Raw genomic sequence first — 24,187 nt, 5'->3', positions numbered from 1 at the left:
AACCCTCAGAAGAATCAGCTACAAGTGAGATGCAAAGGAATCTGATGTAACCTTACCCACAGTTCCAGCAGTAACAAACATAATCAGCTAAGCCAAAGATATAGGCTTGAACAACAGCTACCTCCTTTGGGTTGAAACTGGATGAGTTTTAAGGTCCCTTCTAACCCAAGTCAGTCTGTGATTTTATGAATATATCTCTCCACATAAATGTATTTAGTCACTGTTCATAAGGATTTTACTAAATTTAATGCATAGCATTATTAAGACTGAAAGGATATCAAGGAGAGTGACCCTTTTACTTTGAAAAATTGGTATACTGCCATTTTGTGAGGTTGGAGACCCTGTGTTGTGTATGTCTGTGAGAACTTGGTGCAAGCTCCCATTGGGTGTTTCTCATCCTTCAGCACCCAAAGAGCATTTAAAAACGAAAAATAAGAAAACACACACCCAAACCCAACAACGACAAAAACCCCAACACCAAAACCCAAACAAGCAACCATGTCACGCCCTCCTCCCCGTCACCTTCAGATAACACCGAAACCCGCAGGGGCAGTGGGAGGAACGCCATGTAACAGTTTTCCTCCCTTCGCCGCCGAAGTTGAAGGCGGGCACACCTCTGCTCCACCCCGGCGGCGTCTGCTTAAGAGTCCCCCTGTAGGGAGGGTGCCTGCGACTCAGCTGTGGTGTGGCGAGCTCCGAGGCAGGCGGTGCGCGGGTGCCGCCATGTCACGTCGTAAAGGGTTTGTCAGCCCATACTGCTGCTTCGTGAGCGAGCAGCTGCCTGAGCTGCAGCGGCGTAGGCTGCCCGTGACCTGTGTCGTCGACGCCATCCCCTATTGCTCCCAAGCTTGGGCGGTGAGAGGAATAGCCTCGAGTTAATGCGACTTGATGGCAACGAGGGCAGGGGAGGGCCCACAGAGCGGTTTTGTCCCGGGTGTGGTGTGTGTGGACTGTGGGTTAAGTAGTAGTTCATCTGTCTCTTGCTGGTGTCGAATCAGCACTCATCACGTAAGATGGAGCTGTGTGATAGTGCTACTGTGCAGATTGTGCTGGGGACAAAACTGCCTTTCTTGGAGGTAAGGTTAGCTGGTCTCCCCTCAGCTGCCTGGGTGTGGGGGGAAGCACAGCTCTGTGTTGTGTACAGTAGATACTGGCACCCCTGGCTGGAATGAGAAGTTTCAGACGATCTCGTTTTGTGATGGAGGAGTGCTAGTTTGCCCTCACCTGAAATGCTTCAAATGCATATGCTTGCTAGGTGTTTCAAACCAAAGCTTATGGCTTTGTTAGAGTGAAGGCTACTACTCGCCACTGGTTGGGTCAGTGTTGGTAGTTATTGCCAAGTATTGATAATGCCCTTTGGAAATGTGTAATTAATTTCTTGAATGGATTTTTTTTTTTTTGGTTTGTGGGACTGCTAGAAGGAATCAGTAAAAACCTTTTTTACCAATTTGTTTTCCTTAAAGATGCTGACTAAAGAAGAAAAGATGGCATATGCAGAGAAGGCTCATAAGTTGAGTAGAAAGAAATGCTCTCAGAAGACAGTGAAAGAGGTAAATGCTGAGGAAGGAACAACCTCCAGTGCAACCAAATAAGGGGGAGTGAATGGGGTTGGGGTTTGGTCAACTATGATGCTATGGAAGACCTGCTCTCCATAGCCTTCAGTCTCTGGAGATCATGAGTGCTGTGGTAGTCCGTGCTGTTACAAAAGTTACGCAGAAAAATGTTCTGGTTTGAATTGAAGGTGAGGATATTCTATACCATTTTAAAGAAGCATAGCTTGTTCCTTTGATCTCTTTTACCAAGTAAAATATAATTCTCTAACAACTTAATTTTATGTTTTGTGGTATTTTGCAGTGTTGGGGTTTCTTAATTGATTTGAAATACTGTAAATCAGTATGACTCTGGTCATAGGTTCATGTTGCTTTTGCTTCATGGATGTCCTTAATTTAGGCTGTTCTTGTCTGACAGTCTGAAACAATGTGCAGCAGATTTGGCATTCTTGATTGGTGCTGTGGTGGATCAGGTCAATGAAATATTGCTATGCACCAAAAGATTGATTATACCTTTCAGTTGTTTTAAGGTTGGCTTGATTATGAAGAGTATAATAAGACTAGTAGAGGGCAAAGGCCTACAATGTAGAAGTAACAGGTCAAGCTGTTAGGTTGTGGTGAGAGAGTACTAAACAGAGCTTTTCTACTATTTACTGTCTTTAAAAGGTGTATGGGTTTGAGCTATGTGAAGTGTTAGAAACCTCACTCTATTCCAGTCTTGGTTGGCAGTCTAAAACCTTTTGTGTCAAAACAAAGAGCACAATTAGGTAAATGGATAATATTGCAATTATTTCTTCCCTGTTACTTAATACTAATTGTGAACTACGAATTGCTGGTGATGGCAAAGTTTGGGACTTTTAAATGCTTATATGATGCTAAAAGCATGACAGGATGATTGTCATTTGGAGTAATTAGGAAATCTGGATTAGTCAAATTGCTCAAGACTAAATGGGAGATGTTAGGCAGTGTTTTTAGATTTTGGGGGCCTGCCTGGATAGAGAAGAGCTGTTCAAAACATGACTGCTTCTGTGTGACTTAGCATGCTAGGGTTATGTAATTAATGAAGCTCCATTTTCATACATGGGAGATACATGAAATGACAACTAAGTCATAACTGGGGGCTTCTGTATTTTCTTGCACAAGTTGTAGCATTTTAGGAAGCTATAATCATGTAAAGAAATAATTACCAAAACAAAGACCTTCATCCTTACTGCCAGTCAGTGGAAATAGGGAAGTGTGCATGTGTAAGATTATATGTGATGACAGTGTATTAATCACACCCTTATATGTAGACAGCCATAGTTACTTTGTGCAGTGAAAGGTCTTGGTCATCTTTCAGAGACAACTTAAGTGTACTTGAATGAGACTAGTTTTTTCTTCTTTTTTCTTTTTTTTCTTTTTTTATAGTTCGTACTGATAACAAACTTTGAAGTGGTCATCTGGAATTAGTGTACCTAGATGTGGATGTTATTCCAAGTTGTGGTCTTGAAATGAATTCTCTGTGCCTGCCACGTTCCCCATTCCTGTCCTCTTACAAGCATGTGGATTTGCAATGTTTCATGGGCATATGTGCCCCTTATTCTGTGCTGGAGCAATCTGATGACTTCCTTCAGGTTTTATCAGGTTTCCATTGATATGATTCCTAGCAAAGACAACTTTCATGTGCCAAAGTTTTTTATAAACCTTATGGAAAAAATTTTGAAATTATAATTTGAAAAGTCCCTTGCCTGTGACAAGTGGTTGAACCAAAAAAATCTCCCCCCCCCCCCCCCCCCCCCCCCCCCCCCCCTCCCGAATTACATTTTTCTTTCCAGTTGTAGTGAGTTGACTGAGGTACTAAGACATGTATCTCAGTTTTTGTTAGATGAGAAATCTTGCTTTCCTGATCTACGGCTTATATATAAACTGCAGACTGTTCTACTTAATCATAGCTGTTGGTGGGTTTCATATTTTTCTCTAAGGGGGTGAAGGACTTTATGGGGTGCCAGGAGTCTTGATTATTTATTAGTAACTTTTCAATCTTTTTCAGACATGTGATCTGGCTCCTCTGGTTCCTGCTTGTCCCACCACAAAGATGCCCTGTGTGACTTTTCCAGATGCCTCTGTTATGTCTTGGAAGAATGATCAGGGTATAGTAAGCTTAAAGCAGTTAATCCTGATAGATTAAAGCTTGCCCTTTGTAGATACTCTCAATGGTACCTATACAAAGGCAGTTTATATATTGCCAATAACTCATCTGTGTCAGCTGTTTGTTTTAAACTATTGGTCTACTGTTGTAAAAAGATGTTTCATAGTATAAAGAAAAGTCAGTGCAAATAAATGTGTGTCTGTACCTGCTCCACCTCCCACTCCTGAAATAATTCTATCTTCTGTTTTTTAGCTTGATGGGAGTATAGCCACTAATAGTTTCTTTACAATTATTTAGAGGCTTTTAAGGAAAAGATAATTCTTCAACTCCTAATAGAAGTTTGTTACTTACGAAGCCTAGTCCAAGTTGTACCTATTGTACAACCTGTACTTGTAACTGTATTAAAGGGTGAGGAGTTGCTCGATAGCAAAGTTCAAAATTTGTATGGTAGAGGTATTAAGTAAAATCATGACCTGGCCTTTTGGGGAGACTGGAAGAGGGGATATGTACTTTGTCAGTGCTTTTATAACATCCTGGCTTTCTTTCTTACTGAAAGAACTCTTGAAAAATGAAACCTTTTTTATCTGTTACCCTTCTTTCAGATGGATATTTTAATTAGAATTGAGTAATGAACATACCTGCAATCTTTTCCTCAATTAATGTTACATTAGTCTGAAAAATGATAAATGCTTAATAATAAGCTTGCATATAAGCAAGTTTATGTTTATAATAATAACTATAATATATGCAATAAGTAAGATAATGCTTACAAGGTAGATCAAACAGCCAGTTCATATAAGCTGTATCTGCTGTGTGGGTAAGACTCAGCTCAAGCCTTTTACTCAAGAAGTCTATGAATGCATTCCTGTTGTCATGGTTATGGAGGGGCATGAGAGAGTTCCATAAAAAGTGTAGTACCTGTTAGCAGCCTCCCTAACAGAGGTCATGCTCCCCTGTTACTGTGATGCAGGTTTGATTGGGTTGGTCATGGCTTGAGCTGGCACAACTGATCTTTAAAACTGACTGAGAGGTATAATGATAAAGGGTAACCACAATGCATTTTATGATGCTGCTCCTTAATATTTTCCAGTAAAAGTCCTGTATGGTTCCCTGTAGCTATACGAGATTTTTTTCACAAGGAAAGCAGTTCAGACTCAGGTAGGAGAGCTATCTTTCCTATAACCCTGCAGCTTGTGAAGTTTAAGACCCATGTAAGAGAGCACCGACATTCAAGCTTAGAATAGCTGGTGTTCAGTGGCATAAAGTCAGGCATCTATACAGCATTGTTTCTGTGTAAAATCAGTTACAGATCTCTATTATTCAGTAGGAAATTGTTGTGGTTTAAATGCAGCCAGTAATTCAGAACTGCACAGCCACTTGCTTGCTCTTCCCACTTCTTCCCCCTACTCCTGGAGGGATAGGGAGGAGAATCCCAGGAATGTAAATCCCATGGGTTGAGGTAAGAACAGTACAGTAACCAAAGTATAATACAAAAGTACAGTAACCGAAGTATAATACAAAACCACTATCACCAATAATAGTAAGAGAAATAACAAAGGGAGAGAATACAATTGCTCAGCACCCACTTGAGTGATACACAGCCTGACCCAAGCAGTAATCTGGGCCTTCTGGGTGACTCCCCTCAGTTTCTATACTGGCCATGATGTGCTGTGGTGTGGAATACCCCATTGGCTAGTTTGGGTCAGGTGTCCTGTCTCTGCTTCCTCCTGGCTCCTCCTCCTCCCTGGCAGAGCATGAGACTGAAAAGTCGTTGATCAGAGTAAGCACTACTTAGCAACAACTAAAAACATCAGTGTGTTATCAGTACTGTTCCCAGGCTAAAGTTGAAAACACAGCACTAAGAAGGATAAGAATGACTCATACTGCTGAACTCAGGACAGAAATGTAGTATTTTTTTGGTGAGAGACAGAGCTTAAGCATAAAGATTAAACAGCTGTCTTAAATTTCAGTGAGAATGCTAGGTGATGAGAAAGATTAAGGTATATTGTGAAATATTGTTCATAGTTGGATGCTCTTTAAGTTACTAAACAAATGTATTTATTAACATTTGCATTGGGTGTTCTTGCTGCCTTCTTTGGAAGGTTTTTTTGTCAGAGGAGAAGCTGTCTTTTTAATTGGCTGGTTTATTTTCTCCTCCTACCCCAGAGTACTATCAGCTCATTTGACTTGTGTAAGTTACTGAATTGGGCTTGTGAAGCTGGTTTGTACTTTCTGATTGGGTTGTTTTTTTGTTGGTTGTTTTTTTTTTTTTTTTTGATTACCCCACCCCCCACCCCGAACCTTATTTTCCGAAAGGGTGAAATGACTTGTCATGAAAAGCAGTAGTTGGATTCCAGGCCTCTCAATGTTCTTGTGGGTTTGGGGTCTTAATTTTAAGTGCTTTTATTTTAATTTTTATTCTGCCCCTACCTCTACACACAGGAGCATCTATGGAAGATATACCAGAGCTATTAAGATGGCCTGACTCTTGCATAAGTATTAGTTACCTTGCCTGCAGTACAGAGGAAGAGCTGTGTGTTTTTCTTAGTTATTACCCTTTTCATACACTCATGTAAGAAAGCACACTGAAACTGTTGCTGGATGAGGTGTGGCCATATGGCTTGGTGTAACTTTTGATGGTTCTTTTGAATTTATTTTTTCCCTTTCAGCTGTACTTGCAGACATTTTCTACTTCCTGAACATTTACAGCCATGGCAAGCTGCCATCCCACTGTGAACAGCGCTTCCTGCCTTGTGAGATAGGGTGCGTCAAGTACTCCCTGCAGGATGGCATAATGAATGATTTCCATCACTTCATAGAGCCAGGTGAGCCCCAAGGAAGGGAAACAAGATGTAGTTCATGTTGCTTTGGAGTGAGAGGGAGGTTTTCTAATACCTGCTGCCCAGGTTAGATCTCTGGTCTTAAGATAGGCTTTATTCTTTGGTTGTAAGTGGTTGGTCTTCTTAAAATATCAGAGCTGTGCTGATTACTCCTGAAGAGATGGACTTAAGCATTAGGAATGCAGTAAGCTTCAAAAAGTGTAAAATAAATCCAGGAGGACATTCAGATGTTTGTGCCTTATATTTCATGGCAATGAATGTTTGTCTTGATTTGACCTAACCACACGCACTATACAATATACTTGGTTTTTTAAATGCATATAATTGAAAAGAACTCTTTTCAAAATAGTTGTGGCATTTGCGCAAGGCCATAAGGGAAAGTTAAGTTGTTCCTTTCTGTACATGAAGCTATAGTGCCTAGCTCAGAGATAAGTATCTCTCATAGTGGATGCTGGATGATGGTTGTTTTTTCCATCTCCCCTCCTCTTCTACAGAAGTACCACCACGTGGGTTTCGGTACCACTGCCAGGCTGCTAGTGAGTATCACTGAAGAAAAAGAATGGTATACAGAGGTGTGTGTACAGGCTTAGACTCAGCTTACCTCATCTGGATACAGATGTCTTCTGAACCTGCTGTTTCTCCTGCTGGGAACTTGGCAAGCTTCAAAGAGAATGGAGTGACAGAGCAGCTTGTCACATTCACCTTTTATGTTTCTTGTACCCACAAATGGCAGAGCACACATCCAGAATGGTTCAATGGCAGTTACTTGTTTTCTGTCTTTTAATTCAATAGTAACTGCAGTGTGTTCTTAAATGGGACAGCCTTGTATGGCTTCAAAAGCTTTCAAGGCTCTCTGAGCAAAGCATCCTTTCTTTGATAGTCCATGTGTCTATCTTCAGCATGAAGTGCTAATTCATAACTGGTTAACTCAAAGATACTTGTTTATTTATAGACCTTGTGTTTTGCAGTTCTACATGTATTGACAAAGCCTAAGTATTTGTAAATTTGTTCTGTCTGGTTTGGCCTGCCTTTTTTCCTTTGTGACTCTTCCGTGTTTATAGATTCCAGCTTGTTTTATTAGGACATTTCCTCCTGTTGTGTATAAAGGGAACAAACTTGGCCCATGTTTTCCTATATCAAACACTTAGATAATGGACTTTTAAAAGGGGGGGGAGTGTATGTGTTTGCTCACAGCCCACACCTGCCAGTCTTCTGCTGAAAGAAGCAGATTTTAATAGCTTAATCTGAGACCCTGCTTGTAGGGCACAGGAGGTGTGCTTTCCACAGAATCACAGAATCCCAAGGGTTGGAAGGGACCTCGAAAGATTATCTAATCCAACCCCCCTGCAAGAGCAGGGAAACCTAGAGTACATCACACAGGAGCTTGTCCAGGCGGGCCTTGAATATCTCCAACGTATGTATATAAAAAGATACAGAGGGGGGAGCTCTGATCATTTAAGGAAACAGGACTTGTAATTTTTTTCTTGTCCTACCCAGGTGATGCCACTCACAAGATCCCTGTATCTGGATTTCATCTTCCACGTACTTGTTATGCGGTTGTCTTATGGGAACTTCTTGAGTTTGTCCAGCCAGCCAGAGGTGTTTGGCCTCGCTTTTACTGCAGGGTATGGTCAAGGTCAAAGTAAGATGCTTTAAGTCAAAATCTGTAATTTCACTTTTGTTGGATGACTAAGATACCCATCTAAAGCCTAGTCAGTGTGCCCACAAATGGGAAAGGATACTCTTTTTCTAAAGCTTCCCAATTCCATAGAGCAAAGACACAACTTTCTGCCTTATTTTCAGCCTGCACCTCTGGCTCTGGTCTACTGATCAGCATTTCACTTGGTATCTAACATTGTTCTGACTTGGGTTAAGGGCTTTTAAGATCAACACTAAATTGATCGTGCTGAATAGTAGACTTTTTTAAGGGATGTTTTTGTCTTTCCCCATGAGAATACTGTACATATTAATTTTTGCTCAAGTTTAATTTGCCAATGAGCAAAATTAAATGTTAGGACTTGGAGCTGTTTTAAGCTTCATAGTAGCTATATTATATTTTGATGTTGTTTAAGCCTAATATCCTTAAAAAGTCAGGGAGGGTCAAGATCTTGGGCTCCATCCATAAATATAGGAAGCTCTGAAGAAGTACACATTAAAAAAAAATAAAAATGGAGCACTTAAGGGATGTTTTATGGGTTAACCTTTCATTTCCAGAATTTCTCCTGGGGTTTGGTTGGAAAGCCTCTGTGGTATTTGGTTCCTTTTCAAGATGATTTTCAGGAAGAGTCTATATTTGGTCCCACAGACACTGAATTTTGTTTTGGAGGTGACCTTTTCGGACATAGTCAGAAGTCTTGCAGATGTCAGAATTATATACTGTACTTCAATATGGCTGAAATTTTCTTTCCTCTAGTCTAATGACAGGTTCCGAATTAGCTGGTGCCTCAATCGAATGGCTAGCATCACAGGTGGGAAATTGATCATTTTTGGCCTTCCCCTTCTATCCTTCTCCCCAAAGAAAAATAATGTACTCATGGACATCTGTGTTTGTCAAAAATCTTGGGGTCTCAAAGGTTTCATAGAAGCTGGTATTGATAGCTAGAAGTGGTTTGTGTACTTCTTCCTCTTCTTTTTCTCCGCATCACTGATAGTAAAATGGCGGCATGAGCAGCTTACTGGCTAAATGAGCACATCTGGAGAATATATGCACTCTTTTCTTGCTCAGCCACTTAAAGGAGCACTAGAGGCAGTGAGATTATTGTGAAAGTGAGCAGATAGCAACCAATGGCAAAGCTAACAGCTTCTGAGGAGAGCTGGCCTGCAAGCAGGGTAACATTACTATTGAGGTGGAGGGAAATTATGGGAATATAAGATGGCCCACTTTGCTAAGAAGCCAGGTTTTAGTAAAACCACTGGTGGGATAACTTAAGCTTTACCAGATCTTTGATGCTTTGGTAAGAGGCTGGACAATGAGCAGGGACAGACTGAGAAGTGGGCTGAGAATATTCATAGAATCACAGAATGGTTTGGGTTGGAAGGGACCTTAAAGATGATCTAGTTCCTACCCTGTGCTGTGGGCAGGGACATCTTCCACTGTATCTTCACTGACTTCTGTTCTCCTGACCTGGGTGTTCTCTGAGCTACAGGCATTGAGAGTCACCTGGAGCTCCTTGATGTAGAGGACCTGGTAATAGAGCTGCACCAGAAGACATACCAAAAGAAGCCATCCAAGACTTGGGTGTGTAGAGAACTGGATGCCTTCCTGTGGGATTTCTCCAGTAATACCAGGTATGTTTTGTTCTTCTTTGTGGAAGCATATATTAGCCTGGTGTGTCCTGGTGCCCTGTGGTACAGCTTGTAAGCTGCAAGGCTGGAATGTTCTGCAAGCTTTCAAATCCTTCTTGTTACATTATGAGTACAACTGGAAATGGATATTCTTTCCCAAAAGAAGTGTAAAGTGCTTTTTAGTGCTGAGTCTGAGCCCTAATTTTAAGGACAAGATCAAAATAGAAATAAAATATATTGTGGTGGTTCACTGGAAATCATAAAAGTGATAAGATCGAGACTCTTACAAGTGTAACTTGGATGGGACCTGCCTCTTACTATATATCAAATGCCTCATGCTGCTGCTGTGATGAGGGGCAAGGTATATTTGCTAGTGGTAGATACCAGGTTCTCAAGCCTAAATGTTCAAAGTTCAGTCTTTTTTTCTTTCAGAATGAATGTTCTTTGTTATGTATCTGTAATTGTATTTACTTCATAGAATTTTTTTCTGTGTGTGTTTTTCTTGTTTTGCTCTTGGTGGTTTTTTTTGGTGTTTTTTTGTTTTGTTTTTGTGGTGTTGCTTTTTCTTGTTTTTTTTGGTTGGTTGGTTTTGGTTTTGAGTTTTGTTTTTGTTTTGGTGGGGGGTTTTGTTGGTTTTTTTTCTTTTAGTTATTATTTTTAATGTGTCTTGGACAGTAAAGCTCTTCCTGCTCTCAGACTCTTCTGTATTGTACAACTAAGTGTAGCTTGTGGTGTATGTAGCTTGGGCAGTGTTTAGTCATGACACAGTTGGCTTGGAAATATGCTTTAACTTTTCCTCTGCTACTGTAAGAACCAATAATTTGATCTTAAAATTTAGTAGATCATTAAAATAAGAAAATGCTATTGTTTGAAGTCTCCTTACAGTGTGGATTTTAAGATCCATTGGGATAATCATTGTCACGCTATCGTTTTATAGACAGGTAGTTTTCCGTTTCCATGCGTATCTTCACATTGGAGGGAAACTTCAAGAGTGGGAAAATGTATTTTTAAACATGCATTTGGAGAGGAAAATGAAGTGCTTATACTAAAAGGAATGGTTTCACATTAATGTGAAACGTTAGATTGTTACCTTTAAATACTTTTTGTCTTATAGGGTCCCTTTCCTCTCTTTCCTCCCACCTCAGCATGAAGCAGCTTGCCTTTATGCATGCCTTTTAACTCTTCATAAACCACTTGGAGCTTCCTTGTTCAGTACTGGTCCTCTGTGAAGTTGTAAAGGTACTATAAGGTCACAGAGACAAAATTCTTAAATATTTGTTCCCGTTTCTTCTGACCAGACCCAGCTATTCATGTTGATTAAAAATGCTGATGCTTCTGAAATAAGCCTGAACTTCATGTCATGTAGGTGCAAGTGGCATGAAGAGAATGACATACTCTGCTGTGCTTTGGCATCCTGTAAGAAGATTGCGTAAGTATTGCTAAGGAGTTATCTCCACTATGATGGCTTTTTATTTTGTTGTAGAGGCACTTTTTTGGCTCTGGCTTCTCTGACTGCCTGGAGCACTGGAGTTCTAGATCTTGAGTTTCATTTATTCCCTGCACTCTGAAGATTTTGTTCTAACTTTAGCTGTTGTTTATGTGGTTTAGAATATGCTGTGAGTGTTGGCACTTAAATGTAATGTAACTTCTGTGATACTAATCCATCACTCTCATCTTTTCACTACCTCCACTGTCATGGTTTAAGCCCAACCATGCAGCCACTCTCTCACTCCCCCCCTTTCTCCCCACCCTCCTACCCCCCCCCCCCCCAGCTCCCGGAGAGCTGGGGAGGAGAATTGAAAGAACATAACTCCCACGGGTTGAGATAAGAACAGTCCAGTAACTAAGGTATAACACAAACCACTACTGCTACCACCAATAGTAATAATTATAAGGGAAATAACAGGAGAATATCCCTACTCACCATGGCTCACCACCTGCTGACTGATATCAGCAGCGATCTAACCCTTCCAGGTAACTGTCCCAGTTTATATAGTGGGCATGATGCGCTGTAGTATGGAATACCTCTTTGGTTAGTTTGGGTCAGGTGTCCCGTCTCTGCTTCCTGCTGGCTTCCCCTCTTCCCTGGCAGAGCATGAAACTCAGAAAGTCCTTGGTCAGACTAAACATTACTATGCAGCAACTAAAAACATTGTTGTTATCAGCACTGTTCCCAGGCTGAAAGTCAAAACCACAGTACTGCACCAGCTCCTAAGGAGGAGAAAAATGACTGCTACTGCTGAACTGTTGGAGAATTGAGAGAAGTGTCAATTACATTGGAATTCACTGAATTTTTGTAGAGTTTTAGTATACCTGTATTTGGTGAGACATTCTCAGTGTTTTCTAGTATATCTACTTTGGGGACTTTTATACTGCCTTACATATAATATGAATACATAAGGTTCTAAAATTTTTCAGGTGTGAGGAAAGGGAAGGTAAATAATTGGGACAGAAGGAAATACAATATAAGATCACACTCGGCAGCAGTTTAAGGGAGAGGATAATGAATCAGGTTCATTCAGAAGCCTCTTATGTACTGGTATGTCTTGCAAAAAGAACATTGCTTTTGACTCTTCTAATTGGCTGCATTTGATAGTGTGGGGAAGCAATTGTTTTAATTTCAGTCGTAGCTGTAAAATAGGCTAGTGGCCTTGGAAGGATGCAGGGTAACTGTTTAGCTTCTACTCTGCATCTCGGGTTGCTTTTGTTTGCCAGCTGAAGAATTAAAAATGCTGTACTTCTGTACATGAGCATTAGAACCCTTGTAGCTAAACTCTTGTTTTCTTTTTTCTCCATAAAGTTACTGCATCAGTAAAACTTTAGCTAGTGCATATGGAGTCTCACTGACAGCAGCTCACTTGCCTCTTCAAGATCTTGAGAATGGTGAAAGCACAAATACCAAGATGGTGATACTGGATGCTGGACGTTTTCAGGTCAGATTCTTTAAACTGATACCCTGTTTTATTCTTGCTTAACTCAGGTGTTCAGATTTACCAATTTTAGCTTAGCTGCTTTCTCTTTGGTTGCTTCATGGCATATATTGGTAAGACTAATGAAATAAAAATAATCACTAGCTGGGTCAGTACTTGCGAGTTTTGACTGTAATTGGTAGGTTTCATGGATAGTTGTGTATGCTGCATTTTAAAAGACACATAGATTATTTTGGATGTTTATGTCTTCATACAGAATATGAAGGCTGAGAGTCCTGCCTGCGACAGACATTTTGCTTCTCCAAGTTGGCATCAAGAGTTTGTTCCTTCTAATTGTGAGTCCAATACTTTCACATTTATAAGGGGAAAGAGGTATTTAAACTTAATCCAGTTGATGCTTTTTCAAGTTTCGGGGCTTAGATGTTACCTGTAAGTGACATAAAGCTTAAACACCTCTGCATAAGCTGTATTTGTTCCTGAATATGGCTTTCACTGAATTTCTGAAGACAGAAAGAGTTACCCTTTTCTTATCAGATACAATGTTAGGGTCAGAAAGGTCTCTCAGGATGCAGTTTTCCTGTAAATGTTGCTCTCTGAATCTTACCCCTTTACTTTTCTGTTATATGATGTCCATTCTTATATGCTTAGGTGCTTTGAGGCAGGGCAGTCTTTAAAATGCTCTCCTTGCTCTCAGATAATTATATGTGAAGGTTCAGCTAATATTTGTTGCAAGTATTCCACTATAACTTAGTTTATCAAGACTGCTTATTTAAAGTCTTGTTTTTAGAGATGAAATTTCCTTAATGGAAGGCACATGAGCTCAGTTCATCTGGGTAGTTCATAGCTAATCTTCAGAGGGACAGAATCCAGTTTGCAAGACAAATAACTATAGCAATTCTAAGCTTGTAGCTTATTTGCTTGCATATGCAATAGATGCTGTAGTGTTAAATAATTTAATTCAAATTCAAACTCAAAGTGTTGCAACGGAAAATCTTGATTTCTTATGGTCTTGGTGTGCATAGAGGACACAGCCTCTGTATCTGACTTTCCATATTAGAGCTGCTGAATAGGTTCACCTCCACAGTGTATGAAGTATTAGCCCATTAACTTATGCAAGCTTTGAAGGTTGATTTGATTTACAAACTGTATTTAATTTAATAGGTAATTCTCCATGTGGTGTGAAGACCTCCCTTTATGGAGCAAGCACTGTGCGAGGAAGAGGAATTACTCGACTGTTGAAAAGTTCATCTGATCTAACCAAGTCTTTCAGTAACTGAAGGTCTTTTTTGCATCCAGGACAGCTGTAAATTCTACTTTTTCGTGTTTTTCTAAGATAACCAGCAGTTTTTTCCAGTTTGCAGTGTTTCATCTTACGTGCAAACCTTGACAGTTCAAGTTCTTGTTAGAATGGTAAAACTATTGACAAGATTTAAAGACAACAAAAATGTCATTATCTACAGGAAGACTTACTTTGAAGGGACCTGATAGTTGTATCTTCTCTTTAAAAATATATGCCATACTTGTTCTGTTTCTTACTGGAGTTCAAATTCAAAGTTGATTAGTCAATATCACTGCATTAGAACAATTCTTAGTGGTCTGTGTGATTTTAAACAAGTGCTTTATTCTTTTCATAACCTCCTTGCCCTCTCCTGCATGTGGAAGACAGAATTTCATAACAGTTTCTTCCTCAAGAAGTGATGGGGAGGGGCAGGGTGGGGTGGCAGCATTGAAGGTAGGAATGGCTGCCATAGGGGAGTTAAAAGGTGTAACAGTCTTGGAGGTTTGCTGTAATCTGTCAGTTCTAGCCACAAAAAATTTGAGTGGCCATTCAAGGCAGAAAGACTTGCCTTGGAAGAAATGTGGTGGCAAATGTGTCCATTTACTAATGTTCTTTTGGGGGCACAGGTTATATACATCAGGAGCAAGTACAATACAGATTTCTTTTTTTTTCTTTTGCATCAGTTTGTTGTTTTAAAACAATGTATGTCCCTCAAACTTAGAGACTGAAGGCAAGTTTAGGTGTTACAGGTATTTTTGAGCAAAATACTAAATTCCAGCAGATATATGAATCTGCAGATATAACTTCACTGGGTAGATACCAGTCATAAATTATTGAGGGCACATAAGAACTGGGAGACTGAAGTATCCTTAAGAAGTTAGTTATTTAATTTTATGGAGGTGTGTTGAACTAGTTCCCAAAAAGTTGTCTGTTGTCTGAGCCTTGTCCTTAGTCTGTGTGTCTTTAAGCAACCGATTGTCAGAAACAAGAGCTTATTTTTTTCAGTTGTTTCTACATTTTGTTCCAACAGAGGCCCAGTTGTGAAATACTGTTTCCATAGCAACTAAATGTGAGAAGATAGCTATTGCATTTTTTGTAGGAACTGAAACTGAAGATTAGGTAGCTCATTCTTCTGCATAATGGGGGGAGGAAAAAAGCCAAACACAACACACTCAAAATTGGAGGTCAGCATATTTATGAATAAGTTTGAGCATGCTGATCAGTATGTTTAAAAAGTTGCTGTTAGGCCAGCTAATGCCCTTTCAGTATTGCAGGATCACTGAACTATTTTTATGCCTCTTATCTAAGTTTGCCTGTATCACTAAATTTTCTTGAATTCTTCTACCTGCTAAATTCCGCCAGGTAAGGGACAATAAGCATCTGGGGATGTTGTAAAAACTAAGAATGTCTGCTTACTAGTGGTAAGGGCTTCTCTGCATTGGAATAGAGTTGTTAAAATTTCAAGTGTCTTAATTGACAGTTCTTGCTGCATTGATACTTAAGAACATACAGAACGGTATATTTTAATCCTTTCCAGATGTTGGTGTTGCAGTAAAAGTTACATGTTTCAGTTTTTATGAAGAAGAGAATTCATTATTGTTCATATTTAGAGTACACAAACCAAAGAGCATTTATTATTATGTTTAAGATGTTGTTTATCTTCAAGACTGATAAGAAGAATTTGAGCAGAAATTGAGAAACACAGAGTTAGAGTTCCGTGGCATGTTTATACCTTATCACCAGTACATAAGCTATGGAAGACCTAGTTACAGGTAGTCTTATAGGTAGGCAGTGGGCTGTTAATTAGGGCAGTAATTGTCTTGCGCGAGTAACCAAAAACCTGTGGTTTTTCTGGTAGTGAAAACTGTACAATCTGTGTAGTGAGTACACTAACTTGATGTAACTCATTTAATACTATTGCTCTGTATATATTGAGAGGGATTCCTAACTGTTGCAGGATGATGGAAAATTCATTTGTTTTGGAGCTCTGCTTTCTTGGTGGTCTTGCAGTTTGAATCTGATTTCCTGAAAAATTCTGCCTGGGAAGCACAATGCAGTAATGCTTCTCTGCTTTAATGGAAAAGTAAAGGTGAGGGAAAGATGACTTACAACCTTAGCACACTTCTTAAGTGCAAGGGAAAGTATTGGTAAGGCATAAATGGTGAGCTAAAATTGGAATAGAATTCTCTCCACTTGCATGACAAAATTCTCAAGGGGAAGTAAAACCAAGAAAAGGCGCAGTGGCTCTTGAGCGGAGTGATGCAGCCTGGGAGCTTTAAACATGTAATTTCCATGTGGTAAAAAGTAACAGCAACTTGGTACTTTGCGTATGGGTGTTACAGGTAATTGAACTAAGGAGCTAATTTTTGTGAAGGAGGCATTTAACATATTCTGTCAGACCTGACTTTGTGCCCTCGTTAGGGTAGCTCACTCAGTCCCAACAGTCATTGGTAAAAGTCATCCTGGGTTTGCATAGACATTACAAAATTAATACGTATTTTTGTTCTTGTTACATGGATAGTAGTTACGCTGTTGAATTGTGTTACTGTTCTCTACTATAAAAGCTTTGGCTGGGAGAATAGTTGTCATAAAAACACAATGGACTGTGGTAACAATGTTGCTGATGTAGTCTGCGACATCTGGATATTAACCTGTAGTAACATAATCTTTTACATTCCATTTGAAGAGTGTGTAACTGATTCTGAAAAATAAAGCATGTTCATCTGGAATAAGCAGCAGCTACTACTTCTGTGTAGTAGAAACCGTAAATTTGCCTGGTGTGCATTTGTGGCTTGTCCACCTTCTTTCAGTGAACTGTAGAAGCTAGGTATGCAGAAGTTCCTATTAACCACTGACTGCTCCAGCTAAGGATGTTATGAGAATTATTCTGTAGCAGAAATGTTCTCCTAAATATATATAGATATACTGTAGATACAGTAATAGCTGAATTTGATGTCTTTGATTTTGAAATTTGTTTTGGAAGGCTGATCTTCCCGGTGAAGACCAAGGCAAAGTAGGTATTCAGTCGCATGGCTGCCTTTTTGTCCCTTATGACCAGCTCCCCATTCTCATTCAGATGTGTGCACAGAAGTCCTTCTTACTGCCTTCCTGATGTGTGAGAAGGGAAGTCTCTGTACTCCTGAGGTCTGTGACCTCAATACTTGTGCCAGTTTCGGGATCTGCATTTTAAGTTACCAGAGTTTGTTATGTCTAAAGCAGGACAGATCTTTACTATGTCTTTAGCAATATACTAGTCATCAAAATCTTAAAAGATAAAAGGAAGGCAGTAGTTTGGGGATTTCCTGGGTGGATGGTCTGTTAAACATCAGGTGGTAAGTTTTGCTGTTCAGGTACATCTCAAACTGGAGAAGGCAGTGTTGTGATCCTTTAGCAAATGGCACAGTTCGTATTAGTTTCACTGGGTGTGTTCTTTGCCAGCTACCTGGAGTGAGATCCATGAGTAGCTTGAGAGAGGACGCCTGTAACACCGGAGCGGAGCAGGAGGAGATCAGTGTCCAGGAGCCTCACCTCAGAGCAACAAGAGCCACCGAGGACAGAGCCTCAAGGCCTCTACAGGACTTGCCCAGGAGCCGGCAGCTCAGCTACCGCCAGGAGCTGACTCACAGGGGGCGGAGCCAGGAGGAGTGGCACCAACTGTGAGGGGTTAAAAAGTGCCCCAGAGAGCACTGCGACCAGAGCGGGCAAACAGAGCGGGTCGAGGCAGTTTGCGCAGCAGTTCGTGCGGGCAGGCGAGCGGGATGGTGAGCACTCGCCGTACGACCCAGGGTCCAGTCTGGGAGCTTTGCCCTGGCTGACCCGAGAGCGGCCAGCGTAGGCACCCAGACAGAGCCAGTAAGAGGGGAGGCTGTGGTGCAGAGCTCAGAGTGTAGAGAGTGCCTGCACTGGTCTGGTGAGGGGAAGGTGCAGAATGGGCAGGGCTGCACTCGCTGCTCCCTGATGGAGGTCCTCCTGCAGCAGGTGGCTGAGCTGCAGGATGCTGTCAGTAAGCTGCAAGATGTCAGGGAAGCTGAGAGGAAGCAAGAATGTTTGCTCCAGGCCCAAACAGTGCAGGGGCCTCAAGCTTCCCCTCTAACTCATGGAGGAAAGAAGGAGGCTGTTAACCTGGGAAGCTGGGAATTGGTAACAAAAACAACAAAAGGAGGAAGAGGATAATTAAAAGCAAGGGACTTCCTCCTAAATCTACTGTCCCTGCCCAGAACCACTTTGCTGTCCTGCAGTGGGCTGATGAGGAAATGCACCAGAAACAGCCAGCTGGTGCACTGGTACAGAAGATCTCTACTGGTGCCACCAGGAAAAAGCGGAGGGTTGTAGTAGTAGGGGACTCTGCCTTGAAAGGGACAGGAGTGCTCATCTGTCGGCCTGACCCGGTTGCAAGGGGAGGTGTGTTGCCTACCTGGGGCACGGATCAGGGATGTTGCGGAGAGGCTGCCTGCTCTAGTAAGTCCCATGGACTGTTACCCACTTTTAGTGATATATGTGGGTGCTATGGATACAGATAGTAGTAGCCTGAGGAATATAAAGAAGGACTACAGAGCTCTGGGAGAGGTGGTTAGGGGCTCTGGAGCTCAGATAGTCTTTTTGACAATTCTCCAAGACACAGGGGAGGACCATCCAAAGGCAAGGAGGATTGGACAGGTTAATAAATGGTTAAAAGGGTGGTGTCATAGTCAAGAGTTTGCATGTCTTGAAGATGGGGCCCACATTTGTAGGCCAGGACTACTGGGGTCTGGTGGAGCTGCTCTCATAAAGAAAGGGAAGAGTGGTTTTGCTGGGAGGCTTGCCAGACTTGTCAAGGATGCTTTAAACTAGATGTGTTGGGGGAGGGGGACATCATTCCATCCCAACACACCCAGTCAGTTGCCAGCACCTATAATAAATGCTCTGAGCAATGTAGTGATATTCTAGCCGCTCCAGCCAATGAGCCACCTTCATTTGGAGCTCGGATCAGATGCCTCTATACAAATGCCTGTAGCATGGGGAATAAACAAGAGGAATTAGAGATGTGGGCACATCTACAGGGCTATGATATAATAGGCATCACAGAAACATGGTGGGATGGCTCCTTTGACTGGAGTGTTGGAAAAGACATGCCTGGTAGGAGGGGAGGGGGAGTTGCCCTTTATGTTAGGGATAGGCTGGAGAGTATGGAACTCTGTCTGGGGACAGGTGATCAGTTGACAGAAAGTTTGTGGGTCAGGGTTAAGGGGAAAAGAGTGATGGGAGACATTACTGTGGGGATATGTTACAGACCGCCTGATCAAGAGGAGCCTGTGGATGAAGAACTCTACAGACAAATAGGAAAAGCCTCACACTCGCAGGCCCTTGTTCTCATGGGGAACTTCAACCACCCTGACATCTGTTGGGGCGACGGTACAGCCCGGCACAAGCAATCCAGGAGGTTTCTCGATTGTGTGGAAGACAACTTCCTTCTGCAAGCAATAGAGGAGCTGATGAGGAGAGGTGCCCTGCTTGACCTCGCGCTCACCAACAGAGAAGGGCTCGTTGGACATGTGACTATCCAGGGAAGTCTTGGATGCAGTGATCACGAGATAGTCGAATTTGAGGTCCTCAGGACAGTGAGGAGAGCATGCAGCAAGCACTTTGGCCTCTTCATGAATGTGCTTAGCAAGGTTCCATGGGATATAGCCCTAGAGGGCAGGGGGCCCCAGACTCTTGGTTAACATTCAAGGATCACCTGCTACAAGCTCAAGAGTGTTGCATTCCGACTAAAGGGAAGTGCAGCAAGAGGGCCAGGAGACCCCCTTGAATGGATAAGTTGCTGCTGAGAAAAATTCACAGGAAAAAGGAGGCTTATAAAACGTGGAAGCAAGGGCAGGTGGCCTGGGATGAATACAGGAATTGTTGTCTGGGAAGTTAGGGACTCGGTTAGGAAAGCTAAGGCCCAGTTAGATCTAAACTTGGCTAAGGATGTTAAAGATAACAGGAAGGGATTTTATAGGTATGTAGCGGCTAAAAAACAGACTAGGGATAACATAGGCCCCCTCCGGAAGCTTTCGGGAGAACTAGCTACACAGGACTTGGAGAAGGCTGAGGTTCTGAATGGCTTCTTTGACTCAGTCTTCACTGGCAAAGGCTCTGACCGCACCACCCAAGTCTTGGAAGGCGGACGCAGGGACTGTGAAAACCTAGACCCTGGGCCCACTATAGGAGAGGATCTGGTTCGAGACTATCTTAAGAACCTGAATGTACACAAGTCCATGGGACCTGATGAAATCCATCTGTGGGTCCTGAAGGAGTTGGCGAATGAAGTTGCAAAGCCACTGGCCATCATATTTGAAAAATCATGGCAGAGAGGTGAAGTTCCTGATGACTGGAAAAAGGGAAATATAACCCCCATTTTCAAGAAGGGGAAAATGGATGACCCAGGGAATTACAGACCAGTCAGTCTCACCTCTGTGCCTGGCAAAATCTGGGAGCAGATTCTCCTGGAAGGCATGTTTGGGCACATGAAAAACAACAAGGTGCTTGGTGACAGCCAGCATGGCTTCACTAGGGGGAAATCCTGCCTGACCAATTTGGTGGCCTTCTATGACGGGGCTACAAAAGTGATGGACAGGGGTGGAGCAGTTGACGTCATCTACGTGGACTTGTGCAAAGCATTTGACACTGTCCCACACGACATCCTTGTCTCTAAATTGGAGAGACGTCAGTTTGATAGGTGGACCACTCAGTGGATAAAGAACTGGCTGGATGATCACACTCAAAGAGTTGTGGTCAACAGTTCAGTGTCCGTCTGGAGACCAGTAAGGAGTGGTGTCCCTCAGGGATCGGTGTTGGGACCAGTCTTGTTTAACATCTTTGTTGGTGAACATAGACAATGGAATTGAGTGTGCCCTCAGCAAGTTTGCCGATGACACCAAGCTGCGTGGTTTGTTTGATACGCAGGAGGGAAGGAATGCCATCCAGAGGGACCTTGACATGCTTGTTAGGTGGGCTGATGCCAAACTCATGAAGTTTAACCATGACAAGTGCAAGGTCCTACACCTGAGTCGGAGCAATCCCAGGCACAGCTGCAGGTTGGGCAAAAAGGAAATTCATGGCAGCCCTGTGGAGAAGGACTTGGGGGTGTTGGTAAATCAGAAAATGAACATGAGCCAGCTTCAGTGTGCGCTCGCAGCCCAGAAAGCCAACCGTATCCTGGGTTGCATCAAAAGAAGCATGACCAGCAGGTCAAAGGAGGTGATCCTGCTCTTCTACTCTGCTCTCTTGAGACCTCACTTGGAGTATTATGTGCAGTTCTGGTGTCCTCAACATAAAAAGGACATGGAACTGTTGGAACAAGTCCAGAGGAGGCCACGAGGATGATCAGGGGACTGGAGCACTTGCCATATGAAGCCAGGCTGAGAAAGTTGGGGCTGTTCAGCCTGGAGAAGAGAAGGCTGCGTGGAGACCTCAGAGCAGCCTTCCAGTATCTGAAGGGGGCCTACAGGGATGCTGGTGAGGGACTATTCCTTAGGGACTGTAGTGACAGGACAAGGGGTAATGGGTTAAAACTTAAACAGCAGAGGTTTAGATTGGATATAAGGAAGAAATTCATTCCTGTTAGGGTGGTGAGGTACTGGAATGGGTTGCCCAGGGAGGTTGTGAATGCTCCATCCCTGGCAGTGTTCAAGGCCAGGTTGGATGAAGCCTTGGGTGATATGGTTTAATGTGAGGTGCCCCTGCCCATAGCAGGGGGCTTGGAACTGGATGGTCTTAAGGTCCTTTCTAACCTTAACTATTCTGTGATTCCATATTGCACGTAGAAAATTTGCTGTCATGTCAGGGCCTCTGTGTTGAGCCACCAAATGGTAGTGTGCTGAATATCAGATTCAAGGAAGCCCTGTCTTGTTTTCTTTGCAAAATAGCTGTAGTTTTCTGGTCCCGATCTCTTTTTAAAATCCTGTCTAATTAACACAGAAGGCCTGTGATTTTGTCCTGTTAGTTTAAATTAAAAAATGTGAAACCTTCCCATTAGCAAGAATTTAATATTTTTTCCCCAGAGTTCAGTGACTCAAGTATATGTGTGAAACTGATTTTTTTTTTTTTTTTTAATTTCTGGTTGATAGATGGAGGTATATGGAGCTGACCGCAAAGGCTTTAACGTCTTTCCGTTTGGCAGAGGAAATGTACTGTAGTGGGGTAGGGGGATAGCAGGTTTGTTATTTAGTTTCCACCCTCTTGATGTTTTCCATGGTATTCTTATACCTTGATAGGAATATGGTTGATAGGATTATCATCCCTATCAACCACAGAATGAGCTGCCAATTAATTTTTATTGCAGTGATTCAGTAAAAAGAAGAAATGGGCAGACACTTTGATTAAGCCTGTATTATCTGTGTTCCCTCACTTTTCCTTGCTTCTGTCTTTGGAGCTCCCACAAGCTTCTCCACCATTCTTAAACAGTCCTCTTTATTCCCTGGTGAACACGTGAAATATGGGAGACAGAAACTCCCAAGTTCCCCTTACATTCCAACACATCCAGAATTAATCTTAATGGTTTGTTCATTGTACTGTGAACTCCATCAGACAGAAGACTGCCTTGGTGTCTCTCCTGGAACAGATGATACAAATAAATAGAAAAGTAGTGCTGTTGCTCTAGCAACAGGGATTGTGAAGTAATTAACTCTGATCAATTCTGAACTGTGCACCAAATCTTGAAATAAGCAGTAGCAGTGCCAGCTTTTGTGTGTCCCTATACTGGAAATACTGCTCAAAATCCTGATGAGAGAGAGGAAGGCAGTGAGAGCAGACCTGGGGGTAATGCAGGAAATGGGTAGGGGTGGAATCCCTGGGGATTTCATACAGCTCTGAAGAATAAAGGAGTTCATAAAGAACAGGATCTTCCAAATGCAAGGGAAGTCCAGGAATGCAGGTAGGTGTATTGAGTGACTTTCTTGTCTATGCAGGGAACTCATGGCTGCTCTCTAGTTACATGCAATAGTCTAGTAGCAGGGAAGGCAGGCGGAGGCAGGTGTTGGCTACAAAGGAAAAGTGCACAAACACTGGCCAGCCTGTAGGGATGGTGTTTGGAGAGCCAAAGCTCACCTGGAATTGATGCTTGCAAGGGATCAAGGTCAACAAGAAGAGCTTCTGTGACTTTGTTAGCAGTGAAAGACTGCACAGGAAGTTTTGTTTCTGAATTGTGTGAGTTATTTAGTAACATAGCTGGAGTACCATGGATAAGGCTGAAGTGCTTAAACCTTTGTTTCAGCCTTTTCGAATAAGGTCTCTTGGATCTCTATGCTCAGGAAGGGTTCAGGGAAGAGAACACCAGCAGTGGATGAAGAGCAAGTCGGGAATCAGCTGGGGGTTCTGGATCCATACAAGTACAGAGAGCCAGATGGGTTGCATCTGAGGATGCTGAGAAAGCTGCCTGATACATTGAAGAATCCCAGAAAGCACAGGAAAGCACAGCAAAGGAAGGCAAATACTGCACACACCTGTCAAAAGGATTATCTAGGAAACCATAGGCTACTCAGCTCCACTGTTCTCCTTGGAAAAATGGAGTGAGTCCTCTTGAAATGTGGTTTTGGGTATGTGAAGGAGAAGAAGGTTACTGGAAACAGCCTGTGAAAGTTGAACATAACAGTGATTTACTATAGGCTGTGCAGAAGGTAAAGTAGGAATTTACTTTTTTGCCTGGTCATTCATTTTCTGCTTACTTCTTGCCTTTTGAGGGGAGTATTGAAGTTGGGTGTACATACATTCATTCTTTGGAATTGCGTATTGGGAGCTTTTCCCATCTTCCCCTAAATATGTCAGTGCTGCTTGAATTTTGTTTAAAGCTGCGGGTATACTACAGGCTCTTGGAGTTATTCCTGCTTCAAAAGACATACAAGATACACAAGTAATTCAGTCACAGGAAAACCTTGGAGAAAGATAGGAATTTGTGTATTTCTGGTTGACTGAGTTTAACAAATTGGTTCAGGAAAAATACATGTAGCATTCTGATAAATACAAAACTTCCAAAATGTTAGTCTTACTGAAAACAAAAGGGGGGAGATATTATAAGCAGCACTGAAATATTTCAGCCATCTCTCTGTGTGCTATCACTTACTGTATTTCCCAGCGTAGAACTGAGCTCTCAGTGTTGCAGAATATAAGTAGTTCTGCTTTAATGGTTGTCAAATATGCCTTTTGCTTTTTCCCTG

The 24,187-nt window shown here is 42.1% G+C and overlaps 1 protein-coding gene across 1 annotated transcript; it reads left to right on the top strand.

Moving 5' to 3' along the window:
- Nucleotides 1-723: 723 nt before the first annotated feature.
- Nucleotides 724-14,010, top strand: MAEL (maelstrom spermatogenic transposon silencer). Its single transcript, XM_005144498.2, has 12 exons — nt 724-855; nt 1,464-1,550; nt 3,580-3,679; nt 6,348-6,503; nt 7,013-7,054; nt 8,016-8,143; nt 8,932-8,986; nt 9,665-9,806; nt 11,170-11,232; nt 12,604-12,736; nt 12,990-13,068; nt 13,895-14,010. The coding sequence occupies exons 1-12, from the start codon at nt 724-726 to the stop codon at nt 14,008-14,010; spliced, it is 1,233 nt and encodes a 410-aa protein (XP_005144555.2).
- The last annotated feature ends 10,177 nt before the right edge of the window (nt 14,011-24,187 follow it).

Source organism: Melopsittacus undulatus, chromosome 2 (genome assembly GCF_012275295.1).
Source record: "Melopsittacus undulatus isolate bMelUnd1 chromosome 2, bMelUnd1.mat.Z, whole genome shotgun sequence".
NCBI lineage: Eukaryota > Metazoa > Chordata > Aves > Psittaciformes > Psittaculidae > Melopsittacus > Melopsittacus undulatus.
This window is presented reverse-complemented; position numbering and strand designations above follow the sequence as displayed.